The sequence below is a fragment of the Engraulis encrasicolus genome, chromosome 18, assembly GCF_034702125.1.
Source record: "Engraulis encrasicolus isolate BLACKSEA-1 chromosome 18, IST_EnEncr_1.0, whole genome shotgun sequence".
Lineage (NCBI taxonomy): Eukaryota > Metazoa > Chordata > Actinopteri > Clupeiformes > Engraulidae > Engraulis > Engraulis encrasicolus.
Window position 1 is genome coordinate 27756891 of NC_085874.1, and position 12570 is coordinate 27769460.

General features: G+C 42.8%; 1 protein-coding gene across 1 annotated transcript in view; it reads left to right on the forward strand.

The window, feature by feature from the left end:
• The window catches only part of tep1 (telomerase-associated protein 1), a 75479-nt gene extending 65378 nt beyond the window's left edge, over window positions 1-10101 (forward strand). Inside the window, exons 49-56 of the mRNA XM_063222131.1 lie at window positions 2424-2554; window positions 2874-2995; window positions 4545-4682; window positions 5309-5408; window positions 6988-7111; window positions 7629-7708; window positions 8060-8164; window positions 9541-10101. Coding sequence (XP_063078201.1) covers window positions 2424-2554; window positions 2874-2995; window positions 4545-4682; window positions 5309-5408; window positions 6988-7111; window positions 7629-7708; window positions 8060-8164; window positions 9541-9660 — 920 coding nt within the window. The 3' untranslated portion in view covers window positions 9661-10101. The remainder of the gene's footprint in view (window positions 1-2423; window positions 2555-2873; window positions 2996-4544; window positions 4683-5308; window positions 5409-6987; window positions 7112-7628; window positions 7709-8059; window positions 8165-9540) is intronic.
• The last annotated feature ends 2469 nt before the right edge of the window (window positions 10102-12570 follow it).

Sequence of the window (12570 nt, forward strand, 5' to 3'; positions counted from 1 at the left end):
CAGTGAGTAATCCAAATGGCTGTCATTTGCTTTTTCACACTAGTTTTGCTATTTTTGCTATTTCCTGCATTTCAGTGCGGCTAGCACCAGAGTCACAGAGGAAACGTACGGGGGTCCCTTGGACCAGAAGGGTAATTTCAGGTCTAATTTTTTCTTGGTAAAACAATCCCTCTAAGTTTAGAACGACGTCTACCTCTTCCACATCCCCGTCCGTTTCCTCATTATCATCAAACCAGTCTACTGCACTAGGATTTTCTCTATGCACGATTTTCCAGTCCTTGCATTGCATTTCAGCAAGGAACTTTTCACTTCTTTTGCTGTTACTGCCCCCCATTTTGTCTCTATGAATTTAGTCCAATGTCACAACACCTACAGTGCCTCTATTGTTGGATACACTTTTCAACAAGATAGCGATCAACGATCGTTTGTGGTAAGATTCACTTCAACCTCACAGGTGGAATCTTCTTGCATACAGGCTTCCACAAAGACTCGCTATTTGGACCTTGTTGTATTGGTATGAAACCTATTACCGAGTGGTAATACGAATCCTTTCACGCACACTTTCTCTCAACCCAGAGAACACAGAATTTAAACTAGTTTCTCGTACTAGTTTCTCGTACTCGTACTACGTACTTTACTTTACGTAGTCTTCAGATTTTAACTTGTTCAACAACACAGAGGAGTCTGGCCTCCCTTTTTACCTGATAGAGTCTAGAATTGTCAGGGTTTTATCTTCTCTTATTTTACCGTTTTTTCATTCAATCCTTTTTAAATAAAAATAAAAATGTAGGCCTACTCACGATTCTCTGGTCTTTTCAAGATTCCCGTCAACCGTCGGATCCCAGCCTGCGAGGGAGAGACCAGTCCCGGAAACGGGTCTTAGTGCTGTGGCCACAGACTTTCCTGGTTCCCTCCTCGCGTGCTGGAATCGTCGGGTATCTTGGGATCCGGCTCTGAAGGACCAAGTAAATGTTAGGTTCAAACCCTTAACATTTGTAAATATGAAATACCTGAAATGAAAGACACAGAGAATCCTTAATTAAGTTTCAAACCGGCTTGGAGAGCGGATGGGGAGAACCGTCAGCTACCATTTTCCCCACTCGTTCTAACACTGAAAAATCTCCAAGCCTTATTTATTTTAGGATTGGCCCTGGTTACATTTTGTTATCTCTTCCCGCTAAGGAGGGGGGCGTTCACCCAGGAGAGAGATGAATTCATTCACACACACACAAACACACGAACACACTAGCCAGGCTGCGCCCTCCTAGTGACGCAACACCTTCGGCGGCGCTGCAGATCGAATCTCGATTGCAAGTCTATGATAATCAGGCAACGAACACACAGTCCTTGGCCTGCCATGTGGAGATGCAACTCTGTTGTGTTTGGGCATTCCATTGTTCTGGTACAGATAAAGTCCTCGCACAGTCCAGTAATCTTCTGCAGCCTTGAACAGGAATTCTTGAATGCGAAAGGGCACATTTGTGCCACGGCAACATGTTTGCTTTCATATAGAATAAAATACAGTTCCAACAGGGATCTTCTCCATGGTCCGCCATTTTGAATTTCCAAAAATAGCCATTTTTAGCTGCAAAAATGACTCTACTTGGACCATACTAGGAAATATTTGTTTATTACTTAGTAAACTTTCATGTAAAGATCAAATTTGCCAATAGGCAGCCCAGTTTCAATGAGCAGCATAGTTGCAGTACCTTTTTTGACCATTTCCTGCACAGTGTACCTTTTAAATTACCCCAAAATGCTTTTGTGATCTTTTGATTTTTTGCGACCTCTCGCTCCGCACCTGGGCCCTGGACGCCGCCCTGGGTAGCCTACTGCACCTCATATGACCACCGCTGTTGTTTTTGGGTGGATTCCAATATGCTGACTTCCATCCTCCCTTGCTCACTTGCCTGCTTGTGACCTCATGATGATGTCACTGACGACAGAAAATTAATTCAATATCTTGCAAAAGCACAATCCTAATGTCATTTTCTCATTTGCAATTGGGATGGTGAGTGAAGGTCCCTCAAAAGTTGTTGTGGCTAGGCACGAGCACAAGTGGTGGACTGTGAGACATTCATATTGGAATGCACCCCTCATGTTACCTTGTAGGCCTATGGGGCACCTTAGTCACGCATTCTCCTTGATGACCATGGGGCTTTAGTTGCAAAGCAAATTTAATGGAAGTGAACAGGCGAGTCGATGCGGATTTGTGGTGCATATATAATAGGTGATTTGAAAGGTTTGGATTGGTGTCGTAAAACCACTAATTTCAAGCCCAGTAATTATTTTTTGACTCCCTAAGCCCCATGAGGATAAAAAAATACATTTTTGCAAATCTTAAAAATAAATGACAACCACATTGATCTTTAGGTTATTTCAACCAGCGAGGATACAGGTGTAAATTGTGGTTTACTTCACAGAGGTCCCAGCATGCCCTCGGGACATTGTGACTGCCCTGTGCTTCATCTGTGATGGCCAGTTGCTGGCGGCTGGCCACGAGTCAGGCAGAGTGGACATTTGGCATCGCAATAAGGTCATCTCTAGCACTCAGGTAATAATTGCCCTCTATCAGTATAAGTGTCTTGAATGTCTGTAAATATATTTCTGTCTGTCTCTGTCTGTTCCTTCCACTGTTCTGCCGTTCAGACATTGTAATCAGCATTGCTGTTTTTGTCATATTTCAATGACTCTGACCCTCAGCAAAGGGCGTGGCACAAGCTGCCAAAAATGTGCCAGTAAATAAAGGAGTGTGTGGGTGTGTGTGTGCGTGCGCGCGCATGTGTGCATGTACGTACATGTGCACATGTGTTCATGTACATGTGCACGTGTGTTCATGTCATGTGCACGTGTGCGTGTATTTGTGTGTGCAGGTGAGTGATCGAGGAGTGACTGCTTTCTCCACGATGCCAGAGGACCAGCTGGCTGTGGGCTGCTGGGACAAGAAGGTTTACGTTTGGAAAGTCCACTGGGACCCCCTGCGCCAGACTGCACGGTGAGAAGAGGATGGGCTTCTACTGTTAGCTCTACCCTCTTGCTCTTCTGCTGTACCAGTCTATCTGTCTCTTCAGCTGGATGTCTATGTCTGTTCACTGGCCTGACAGATTGTTAAATACGTTCAGAGAAATTTCTTTCACGTCCATTTGTTGGTGGGGGGACAGTCATGGGTCAATTTGTTTTGGGAAAACCAGGAAGAAAATCCAAGACAACTGCTCATCTTTTAATTATCTTGAGAAGCTTGGTCAATGGTGAGGGAGTTGGACTTTAGGTCAGAGGGCTACCCTGTTCGAATCTCATCCGTAATGTTAACAGCACATTCATCTGTGGCTGTAGTTCCCTTGAGCCAGGCTAGTAACCCCACAGTGCTCCAGGGACTGTAACCAATCCCCTGTAATGGCTATAAGGAAGCTTACAGTACATGGTCAACGTGAGGTAACGCATTGTGCAGTGTGCGTTGTTTATGTGAAGTGTCTCATAATGTGTGCATAATGTGTGTTGTTAAATATCAAAAGTGGAGAGGGCATGTTTTCCTACTAGTCAATGCGTAATGGCTGCTAAAGCAGAGACAGTTGATGAGGTAGAGCTGATTCGTAATCTGTTTCTTCTGGCATCTATGCTTACTCCAAACTGCAATCCTATGGCAGCCATGAATGAATGGAGTTCAATGGGAACTCAATGGAAAGTCTACCATATTCAAGGTCTTTGGCACAGATGTGAAGCCTTGCCGCTCCTTGTGCGTTAGGATGCATTTAGTACGGTATGGAAGCCCCCTGACAGTAGGGACACATAGACGCGAATTTGGCCAAGAGAAGCGAACTTCACCATGCATTCATATGGGGGAGGTGAAGGCAAGCGAACAGGAGCGAAGCGAAGCGAAATTATTCAACCAAGTTTAATGTTATGCAAATGAGGAGCAAATTTCGCCTGGTGGCGGCCAATCAACTCAATAACATGACTGTTTCATTCCATTTGATTTGCCGCAACGACCTGATGACGGTTGAGCTGTCAGAATGGAACAATTTTGCCTCTCATCACTTCGCTCATTTCGCCTGTTATGTGTCCCCCTAGTGTTAGTTTAGATCAGTGGTTCAACCCTTTTCTTTTTGGAGAAATGCCCCCTAATCTCATGATAAGCAAGATGATGAAAATTAAAATATTGATCATATTTTTTCTCTGTTACTGATAATTATGCTGTATGAGTATTATTATACAGTTTTCTTGATTGATTTGAGAGCTTCCATTCCCTTTGTAAGGGCCTTCCCAACACCCCTATAACTGTGTGTCCCCTCTCATATGTAATTGCTCTCAACGCCCCCTAAGGGCTCTCTAATGCCCCCTGGGAGAATGTAGAGCCCCTGTTGAAAAAAACAACTTAAAATTAAAACAAGATAATACATATACTTAAAATAAAATAAAATAATCATCATCTAAATGTAGTGTATTGTCAGTTATCTGTAATGTAATACAATAGTTCACCCTACTTGTTGCTTTCTTGCAATCCTTTGTATGCCATTCATTATCTTCTTTTTTTAATTGTTCTGCAGTTTGGTGAAGGACACATCATATGAGCTGGAGAGCCCAGCGAGGCACCTTCATCACTGCAAAATTCTTCTAGGGGTAACTCACTGTGGACTCATCAGCAAACTTGCCCACACAGAGCATCGAATGGACTCAATCCACAAGTATGTAGAGTAAACTTAATTGCTGCACACTACATACTATGCTGCTGTTGACAGTGATTTGGTTCCTTTTAATCCTGCTTTCTCTTACCATGTTTTTTCCATAATTTTGCACATCACACACACATGCTTTTCCGCAATACAAAGTCAATGACTACAAAGAACACACACAAAAAAAGAGTAAAAGAAAAAAAGAGAGAGAAACTATCCCACCTACTTTTTGCACAGTCAATGGGTTTCACTGTTCCATTTAAATTGATAATCTTTACATTGTCGACGTAATTACAAATGTACTAAAGACCATGTCGACGCGAAATCTCGCTGCCTTGAACGTTGCTTATTTGTACCCAAACTTTCTTTAATGGATAAAAATCCTGTTACCGGGGGCCCTACCCTGGTGCATATGGTAGGGCACACATTTACTTTGCCAACCCTTCCCCGTCTCTCTCTCTCTCTCCCAACTCGTTTCCTGTCAACATCTGCACTGTACTATCATGAATTAAGTCAAAAACCCCCCCCCCCCCCTTTTTTTTTTTTTTTTAAATCTTGTTATCGGAATCAGCCACTCCGATACAAGACATAACCAAACGTTATAAATATTGTGTTCATGTTTTCCTTTGGTTCACCAGTTGGCAGCGTAGTCATCGTGTCCTTGCAGTGCTTCCAAATGATGTCAAGAGCTGCTGGATGGTAGCGGAAAGGGAGGGAAAGCTCACGTTTGGATTCCTTGTGAGTAGCTGAAACTTTCTTTCACCTTAGCTTGTCAAACAGGAAGTACAGCAGGGTTCTAGCTAGGATGAAATTATAGCGTGTGGAATTTTTGACAATTTAAGGTAAAAAATAGGCCATTTTAGGGGTACCTAAAAGGTAAATTATCAGTGTTGGGTTGCAGTAATGTAACTACTTTTTTTCTGATAAAAGTAGTGTAGGCCTAACAAGTTACTACTAAAAAGTTGGTAACGAAACACCGTTGTCTGTGAACTTTTGCGATTGGAGAGGTAAATATGACTCCCTCTCTCGGGCGCATACGCGCAAATAGAGATCTATTAAGAGGAAGAGAGAGGTGTGTCGCGGTGTCCCCTCCTTCTCACAGTTGCACTAGTTTTGAAAACGTTGAGGAGCACTGTGAACCGTGTGTGCATTTAATAATAGGGCATATCAATGTCCGAGTGATCCGATTCCGAGACAAGTGCAGTTTGACACATTTTCCGAGCTCGCGCTATTGTACAGCTTGCGCGTCCTAAAACCACAGGACTGGTGCCGGGTGCCTTTCGCATGCAATTAGCCTAGCCACAGAAGACGCTCCTTTTGCTACGAATGCGGGTTTTTTTTTGTAGTCACGCTATGTCAACCGGCAAGCTTAGAAAAAAGTGCCTCTCACCGTTACGGAGATGTCACGTCTTCTCCCACCTACTTTGTCCTCTTTCGAATAGTGTCAACTCCCAATGTCAGCGCTTAGCGCCCAATGTCTCCTGATTTGTTTGTATGGTAACAAGTAACGAACCCAGCACTACTGCTGACACTGCTAACAGGTTGGCAACTACGCTTTGGAGAAACAAGGATGCGATGCTACACGTGCATTTGTTGTTGCTTCATACGCTTGTCACAGAGATTAATAAAAGCCGTCAAAACCCCGCGACAAATAAAAATAGTAGGCTGGTAGTAGTAGTAGAGTCATTTAAATACAGTGAGTATGACATGTGTCAGGTTTGGCAGAAGGGCGATGTGGCATTGATCTGGCTGTAGCCTACATAATACAGACAAAATGCCGTTACGCTGTATTGAAAATAAGCGTAACGGTCCAAAATAAGCGGCACGGTCCAAAATTACAGCGTAACGGGCCGCCACGCACTTTTGCGCTAGCTAGAACCCTGTACAATCAATGCACTGCTGCATTGAGCACATCATCCCCATGCTCAAGTGAAGCTACGCTGTCGTCACTGTTGTTGACTCAATGACCACAGTGGAAACAGGAGCAATCAGACATTTGCTAGTAGATCATAGTGATGATATTCTTCGATGTTGGTATTCAGTACTTCTGTCTTACACGGCAAGCTGTCCTACAGCCATTACAACATCTGTGCTGACTAGTATTGACATGCATCCAGGTTTTCCATCTAAAACTAGTCATCTGAAAGTGCTATTGCTTTATTGAAAACACTGAACAGTCAACATTTTGTTGGTCTAATAGTCTTGTCTGTCTGTCTGTCTGTCTGTCTGTCTGTCTGTCTGTCTGTCTGTCTGTCTGCCTTCCTGCCTGTCTGTCTGTCTGCTCTTCTGCCTGTCTGTCTGTCTGTCTGCCTATCAGCTGTGCATAAATCCAACCGGCTATATGCACTCCAGCTTCTGTGAGAGTTCACTGCTTGGAGACTCGGATGATGATGAGCCCAAGAAGGAGCCACCCTTTGCCACTGCCGTCACCATGGAAGAAGGTAGGATTTGTGTTGTTATAAAAATGTATAAAAGGTATGAAAATACTCAATACCGTACCGTACCTAATGAGGGCTGACATACAGTTTGTGTGTTCTATTAAATGCTGTGATATGGTCACACACAACAAGCCTTTTGTTGTGCATCATACTTTGTACAACCACTAGAGAGAGAGGGGGAGAGATTATTATCAATGTCTTATTTAAATGTTTTTTTAGTTAAACTGCACATTGGAGACTGGTTGTAAGAACCCAAAACGTAATAACTGCCCATAACGTAATAATTTGGGCCCATTTGAAACGTAATAAAGCCTATAACGTAATAACTTGCCCATAACATAATAAGACATTCCTACCCATAAAGTAATAACGTTTTGGGTTCTTACACTGGTCAAACGCAATTTCAAACGTCTGTGCTGATCCTGTTACATAGATTTTTGACAATAAAGTACACTTGACATGACATGACTTGACTAGTTGCATGTGAAACCAAACCTGATTCCCCCCCTTCTCTCCTCAGATTTGGTGGTGTATGGAGATGTCAATGGCGATTTGTGGTTCAACCAGCTCTCTGACGTGACTATCTGTGGCAGTACCCCTGTAAGTAGCCTGGTAACACTTCATTGGACGTGGTCTACATCGTGGTGTCATATACATGGGTTCAAAATGTTTGTTTTCCCCTGACTGCGCGAAACTAACTGCGCACAACTCAATCTCTGATGGAAACCGCTGTCGGTCAAAAAAATAGCTAACGTGGTTGGCTGCCAGTGTCTTGCCCCTCCTCATAAGATCGTGTTGATAAACACTGTGAACCCATGTATAACCGTGAAAAGAATGACGTGATTTTTTTTACTTACATTTTATGATCTCAAATGCAGTGTACTTTTAAAAGACAAAGTAGAAAAGGTGATGACCGTGGTAATGATTGATTGCTCATCATTTGACTCGCAGGCTCACAGTGACCGGATTAGCGTGGTGAGGCTGACCAAGAAGTTCATCATCTCTGGCTCTTACGACCGAACTGTCAAAGTGTGGGACAAACAGACCAAGAAACAGGTGTGTGTGTGCGTGTGCGTGTGCGTGTGCGTGTGCGTGTGTGTGTGTGTGTGTGTATTTCCTTGACAAGCTTCTGGCGTTCAGACTCTGTAATCAGCATTGTTGTTGGTTTGCATATTTCACCGGCTCTGATCCTCAGCAATGAGTGTGGGACAAGCTGTGAAAAAAGCTCCAGTAGATAAACGTGTGTGTGTGCGTGTGTGTGAACGGATTGGAAGAATGGATTACTCTTGTCATTGTGTCATGTCTCGTTTCTCCATAACACCCCACACGCTACAGTGCAGCAATGTGAACTGGGTTGGATAACATCCTCAAACCAAGCAGTGGTTCTCAGACTGCAAATTTCTGTCTGACCTGCGTGTGTATCTGTCTCTGTGGTCTGCTGTGTGAAGAAAAAAAATAGACTTTCTATCTCAGAGTGAGGAAGCCCCCATCTATTCATCATACAGTATAGGGCACACTTGAAAAAGAGGCAACTGCCTCAATGTGTTTTTACCCTAGTAAAATAAAGGAGAAATAAAATTTAAAAATATACAATTAGGCACTGGTATTGTGACAAAAAAGCCAGCTATAAAGGCATTTACAATTGCATCTGGTCATTAAGTATAATAGTGGATACTGAGTTTGCTGTTCAGCATACAAATTTGTGCGTTAATGGCAAAATATCATAGAAGAGGCTCCTGTGAGAGGTTTGGCAATAGAAAGCCATTGGCAGGGGGGGGGCCCGGGGTTCCTGGCCCCAATGCCCCCCCTCTCCTCCAGCCCTGTATATACGGTATTTAATAGTCCTATTCAACCAATGATCATGAAGTGCCTCCTGAGGAAATCTAATCCGAGCCAATTGGCAGGCCAGCAGGAACGCTCTGTTACCAATTACCATCATGGTTACATAAAAGTATGGCAAGAGTACTTGGCGTTGTGCTCGAATTCACTGAAACATGGATTAAAAGCATGGACATTGCTCGGCACTGATCGTTCTCAAGGGTCATGGTTTGTTTATAGTTTTTAAAAAGCGTCTTAGCATACTCCAGATATCATCCCAAAAGTTATGTAACATCAACAGACAACTTACAACGAAGAGGACATGTGAAAAGTCTTTTTTTACATGTAAATAAACCATGCCCCCATTTACAATGGCCAGGAACTCAGAAAGGGCAGAATAATACAATGTTGCATCTTTGAGTACTTACAATTCAAGGGAGGGTAGCATGAACAATACAGCAATAGATTACCTAGTTGTGTTGGTGCGCATGCGTGCATGTTTCATGTGTTAGTAATAGCAGCAGTCAATGGCTGATGTAATGTTTTTTTGTTTCTCCCCTGTGTGTGTGTGCGTACACACGTGCTTGTGTGCTACTGTGCGTGCGTGTGTGTAGGTGGGGATGTTTGTGTGTGATGGCCCAGTGCATACCCTGGAGGTCGCCACACAGGACTCCAGACAGATGGTGTGTGCAGATGGACTGGGGAAAATCTACTTCCTCTCCTGGACAGAGTAATAAATCCACTTCCTGTTCCAAGTTGAGTTATTATGGATTACAGATGAAATCAAACTCCGTCATCATAATGTGCACCATTATTTTTTAGCATTCTTCCTCCACGTAGATTCCACCAAGTGTGCCTGCTCTTCCTTTGCAAGTTTTTATGTTTTTACATTTTGTATTTTTTGATTATTATGAATTATTATGCTGCCTGCCTGATTTCATCCTTAACCCAGAGTCTATCAGTTTGTATGACTTAAAGGTATAAGCAGTGCATGTGTGCTGTATGTTGTTTACAGAAGTGGGACGGTAGAGGAAGTTTAATGATTAAGCTTTTCTTATTTGAAAAAAGAATGAAAAAGAACGTTATGTAACGCTAAATCACTTTTGTTAAATCGCTCGTATACCAAAGGTGCCTTTTATTTAATCCAAAATAAACTGGTGATGTGAAGAATGGAATACTGTCATCGTTTTGTCATTTATTGCTTCTCTTTAACATGCCACACTACAGTGGATTACACGTTAAAAACAGTGGTTGTCAGACTGTAGAAGGTGTCCATCTGACCTGAAACACTCCATGGAGCCAAGATGCCACACCTATGATTTGGCTAAGTTTGCAAGTTGGATATCCATGTACTATATCTGGCAACGTGCAGCATGTGGAACAACATTCATCTAAAGAGACGTCACGTTCCTCCATTTATGAATATGTGCTAATTTCCCTCCTCTCTTGTTAAAATTACCTGACACACGTCATGTCGGCTTTATTGTCAATTTCTTTACATGAAATGATCATACAAAGAATTGAAATTACGCTTGAAATTACATTTCATTTGGATGGTTGATGAAACTCAGGAGAACTTGAAAATGATTAGACTTGAGGGGAGGTGGGAATTGAGCATCAGCTCTTTTTAGAGATGGGAGTCATGGGTGGACTAGCCATAAGGCATACAGGGCATTTACGAGGTGGACTGTTGATTTCGGCTTGGTCCTCCCCTCAACACATTAGTATCAGTCCTCATGCCGGCACAGCTGACCTCTCCGAGTCGGATTTAAATATTCATCATTTTAGCTGCTGTTGTCAAACTAGCTCATAATAGATGAATAAAAATGTTTTCACAGGCTTCACTGTCTCTCTCAATGCCTGGCAGGCCCGTCTTGGCCTGATTTTTTACCCCAGTCCAGCCCTGAGGGTAGCTACAAAGCTCCTCAATCAAAAACACACAGTACCTGCCATACAGAATCAAAGGTGCATCTTGTCACCAGGCTAGGCTGGCAGCTGCTTGTGGCCTCAAGCCATACATGGTGAATAACAGCCAAGACGTTAAACTACAGTAGTGGCGATTTGTTGCGAATGTACATTCTTTTGAACTTTTGCTCGGGGCCCCAACTTACCCTAGAATCGCCTCTGTAAATAATCAGTGTGCTGCTTTCCCTTTCACTCACTGTCATTAATCAGAGGGGTGGTAGTCCAATCAAATCCAAACCAGTTAAGACTTGATTGGAGACCATGCTTAGGTTTGTATAGCACGTAGTATAGTGAGTACGTATGAATACCTGAGCTTTTTGCATACAGTACAGGTAATGAAAGAAATGGACTATGACGAGATGAGCTTTAGATTGCTTTAGCGACCTCTCAACTGATAGGTAATGCAAATGAGTGGGGGGTTAAATCTAATGGCTCATCCAGTGCTTTAAGTTTCCAGTTACTCACTGGAGTATTGGCCCTTTTCCATTTGGGCCTTTACATTACTGGAACTTTTGTTCGGTAATGCTTGTATATAGGGTATATATCAGGGTGCGGATTTGTCGGAAAACCAGAAGAGGGGATATGTTTCAGATTTTAAGCAATATCAATGGTGATTAAAATCATGTATAAAAAGTGGAGATATTAACCCCTTAAGGCGCGGCTTTATAAATTCATTGTTACCAGTATGGTAATGACCAAGTTGTGGTGCATTATTAAAGGGGCTGTGTTGTGTCATAGCATTGTAGTGCTATGGTAGTTAGATTTCAATGTCTATTACAGCGTGCCTCTGGAGGTACGGCACGCATTAAGGGGCTACAACCAGAACAGGGGGACAATCCCCCCCATTCCCCCTGCAAGTCGCACTCAGTATATAGTAGGACCACAGCATTTCAATAGTAATAGCTCTTATTTCTACAATTTAAAGCCAGGGCTGGAATGGCACCTAAGCGCAAGGCATTTTCGCCTTAGTCCAGCCCCTCACTCTTCAAGATATAAGGAAGACCAAGAAAAAATTTGATCACAAAAAAAGATATACGGAAGACCAAAAGTAACGTTTAGCCCTGGATGTACCTAATACTATAATTGTTTATAGCCATGTTAGCCACTGTGCCTATGGGAGGGCAGCCCTAAAACACCAGCAGCTCACCAGGCATTTGCCCTGTATGCCTAATGGCCAGTCCAGCACCGGACTCAACTAAATATTTCAAAATCAGGCAAATTGTTGGCGGTGGAAGTTGGCTATTACACAGTATCGCAGAGCTGTGCTTCCTGGTGAAAGCCGTCATAACCAAAAGCCACGGCCTGGAAGGAATGTGATTAACCTGAATCCTCGTGTTCATGCACTGGTTTGCAGTGTTTTGCTATAGCTTGCCTTTTGATTGGCTAACAGGCTGACCCGGAGCTAAGCTCGCTAGGCTTACATCAGTATGTTGTGGGGTAGCCAGAAAAGGGGTTCATAGATGCACCCACATTTCTAACACTATTTTCAGCTCACAGCAAAGCAAATTATTATTTTCTTTTTAGGACATTTTTAGTATGGACTTTTCCCCAAAATACTCACAAATGTTTGTGTTACAACTGGTATATCCTGTTTATAGATTCATTTTGTATTTCTTATCATATTGCTGTGTTGTACAGACAGCTACTATACAATGCTGTTTGGGGTCTTTTCATAGTAT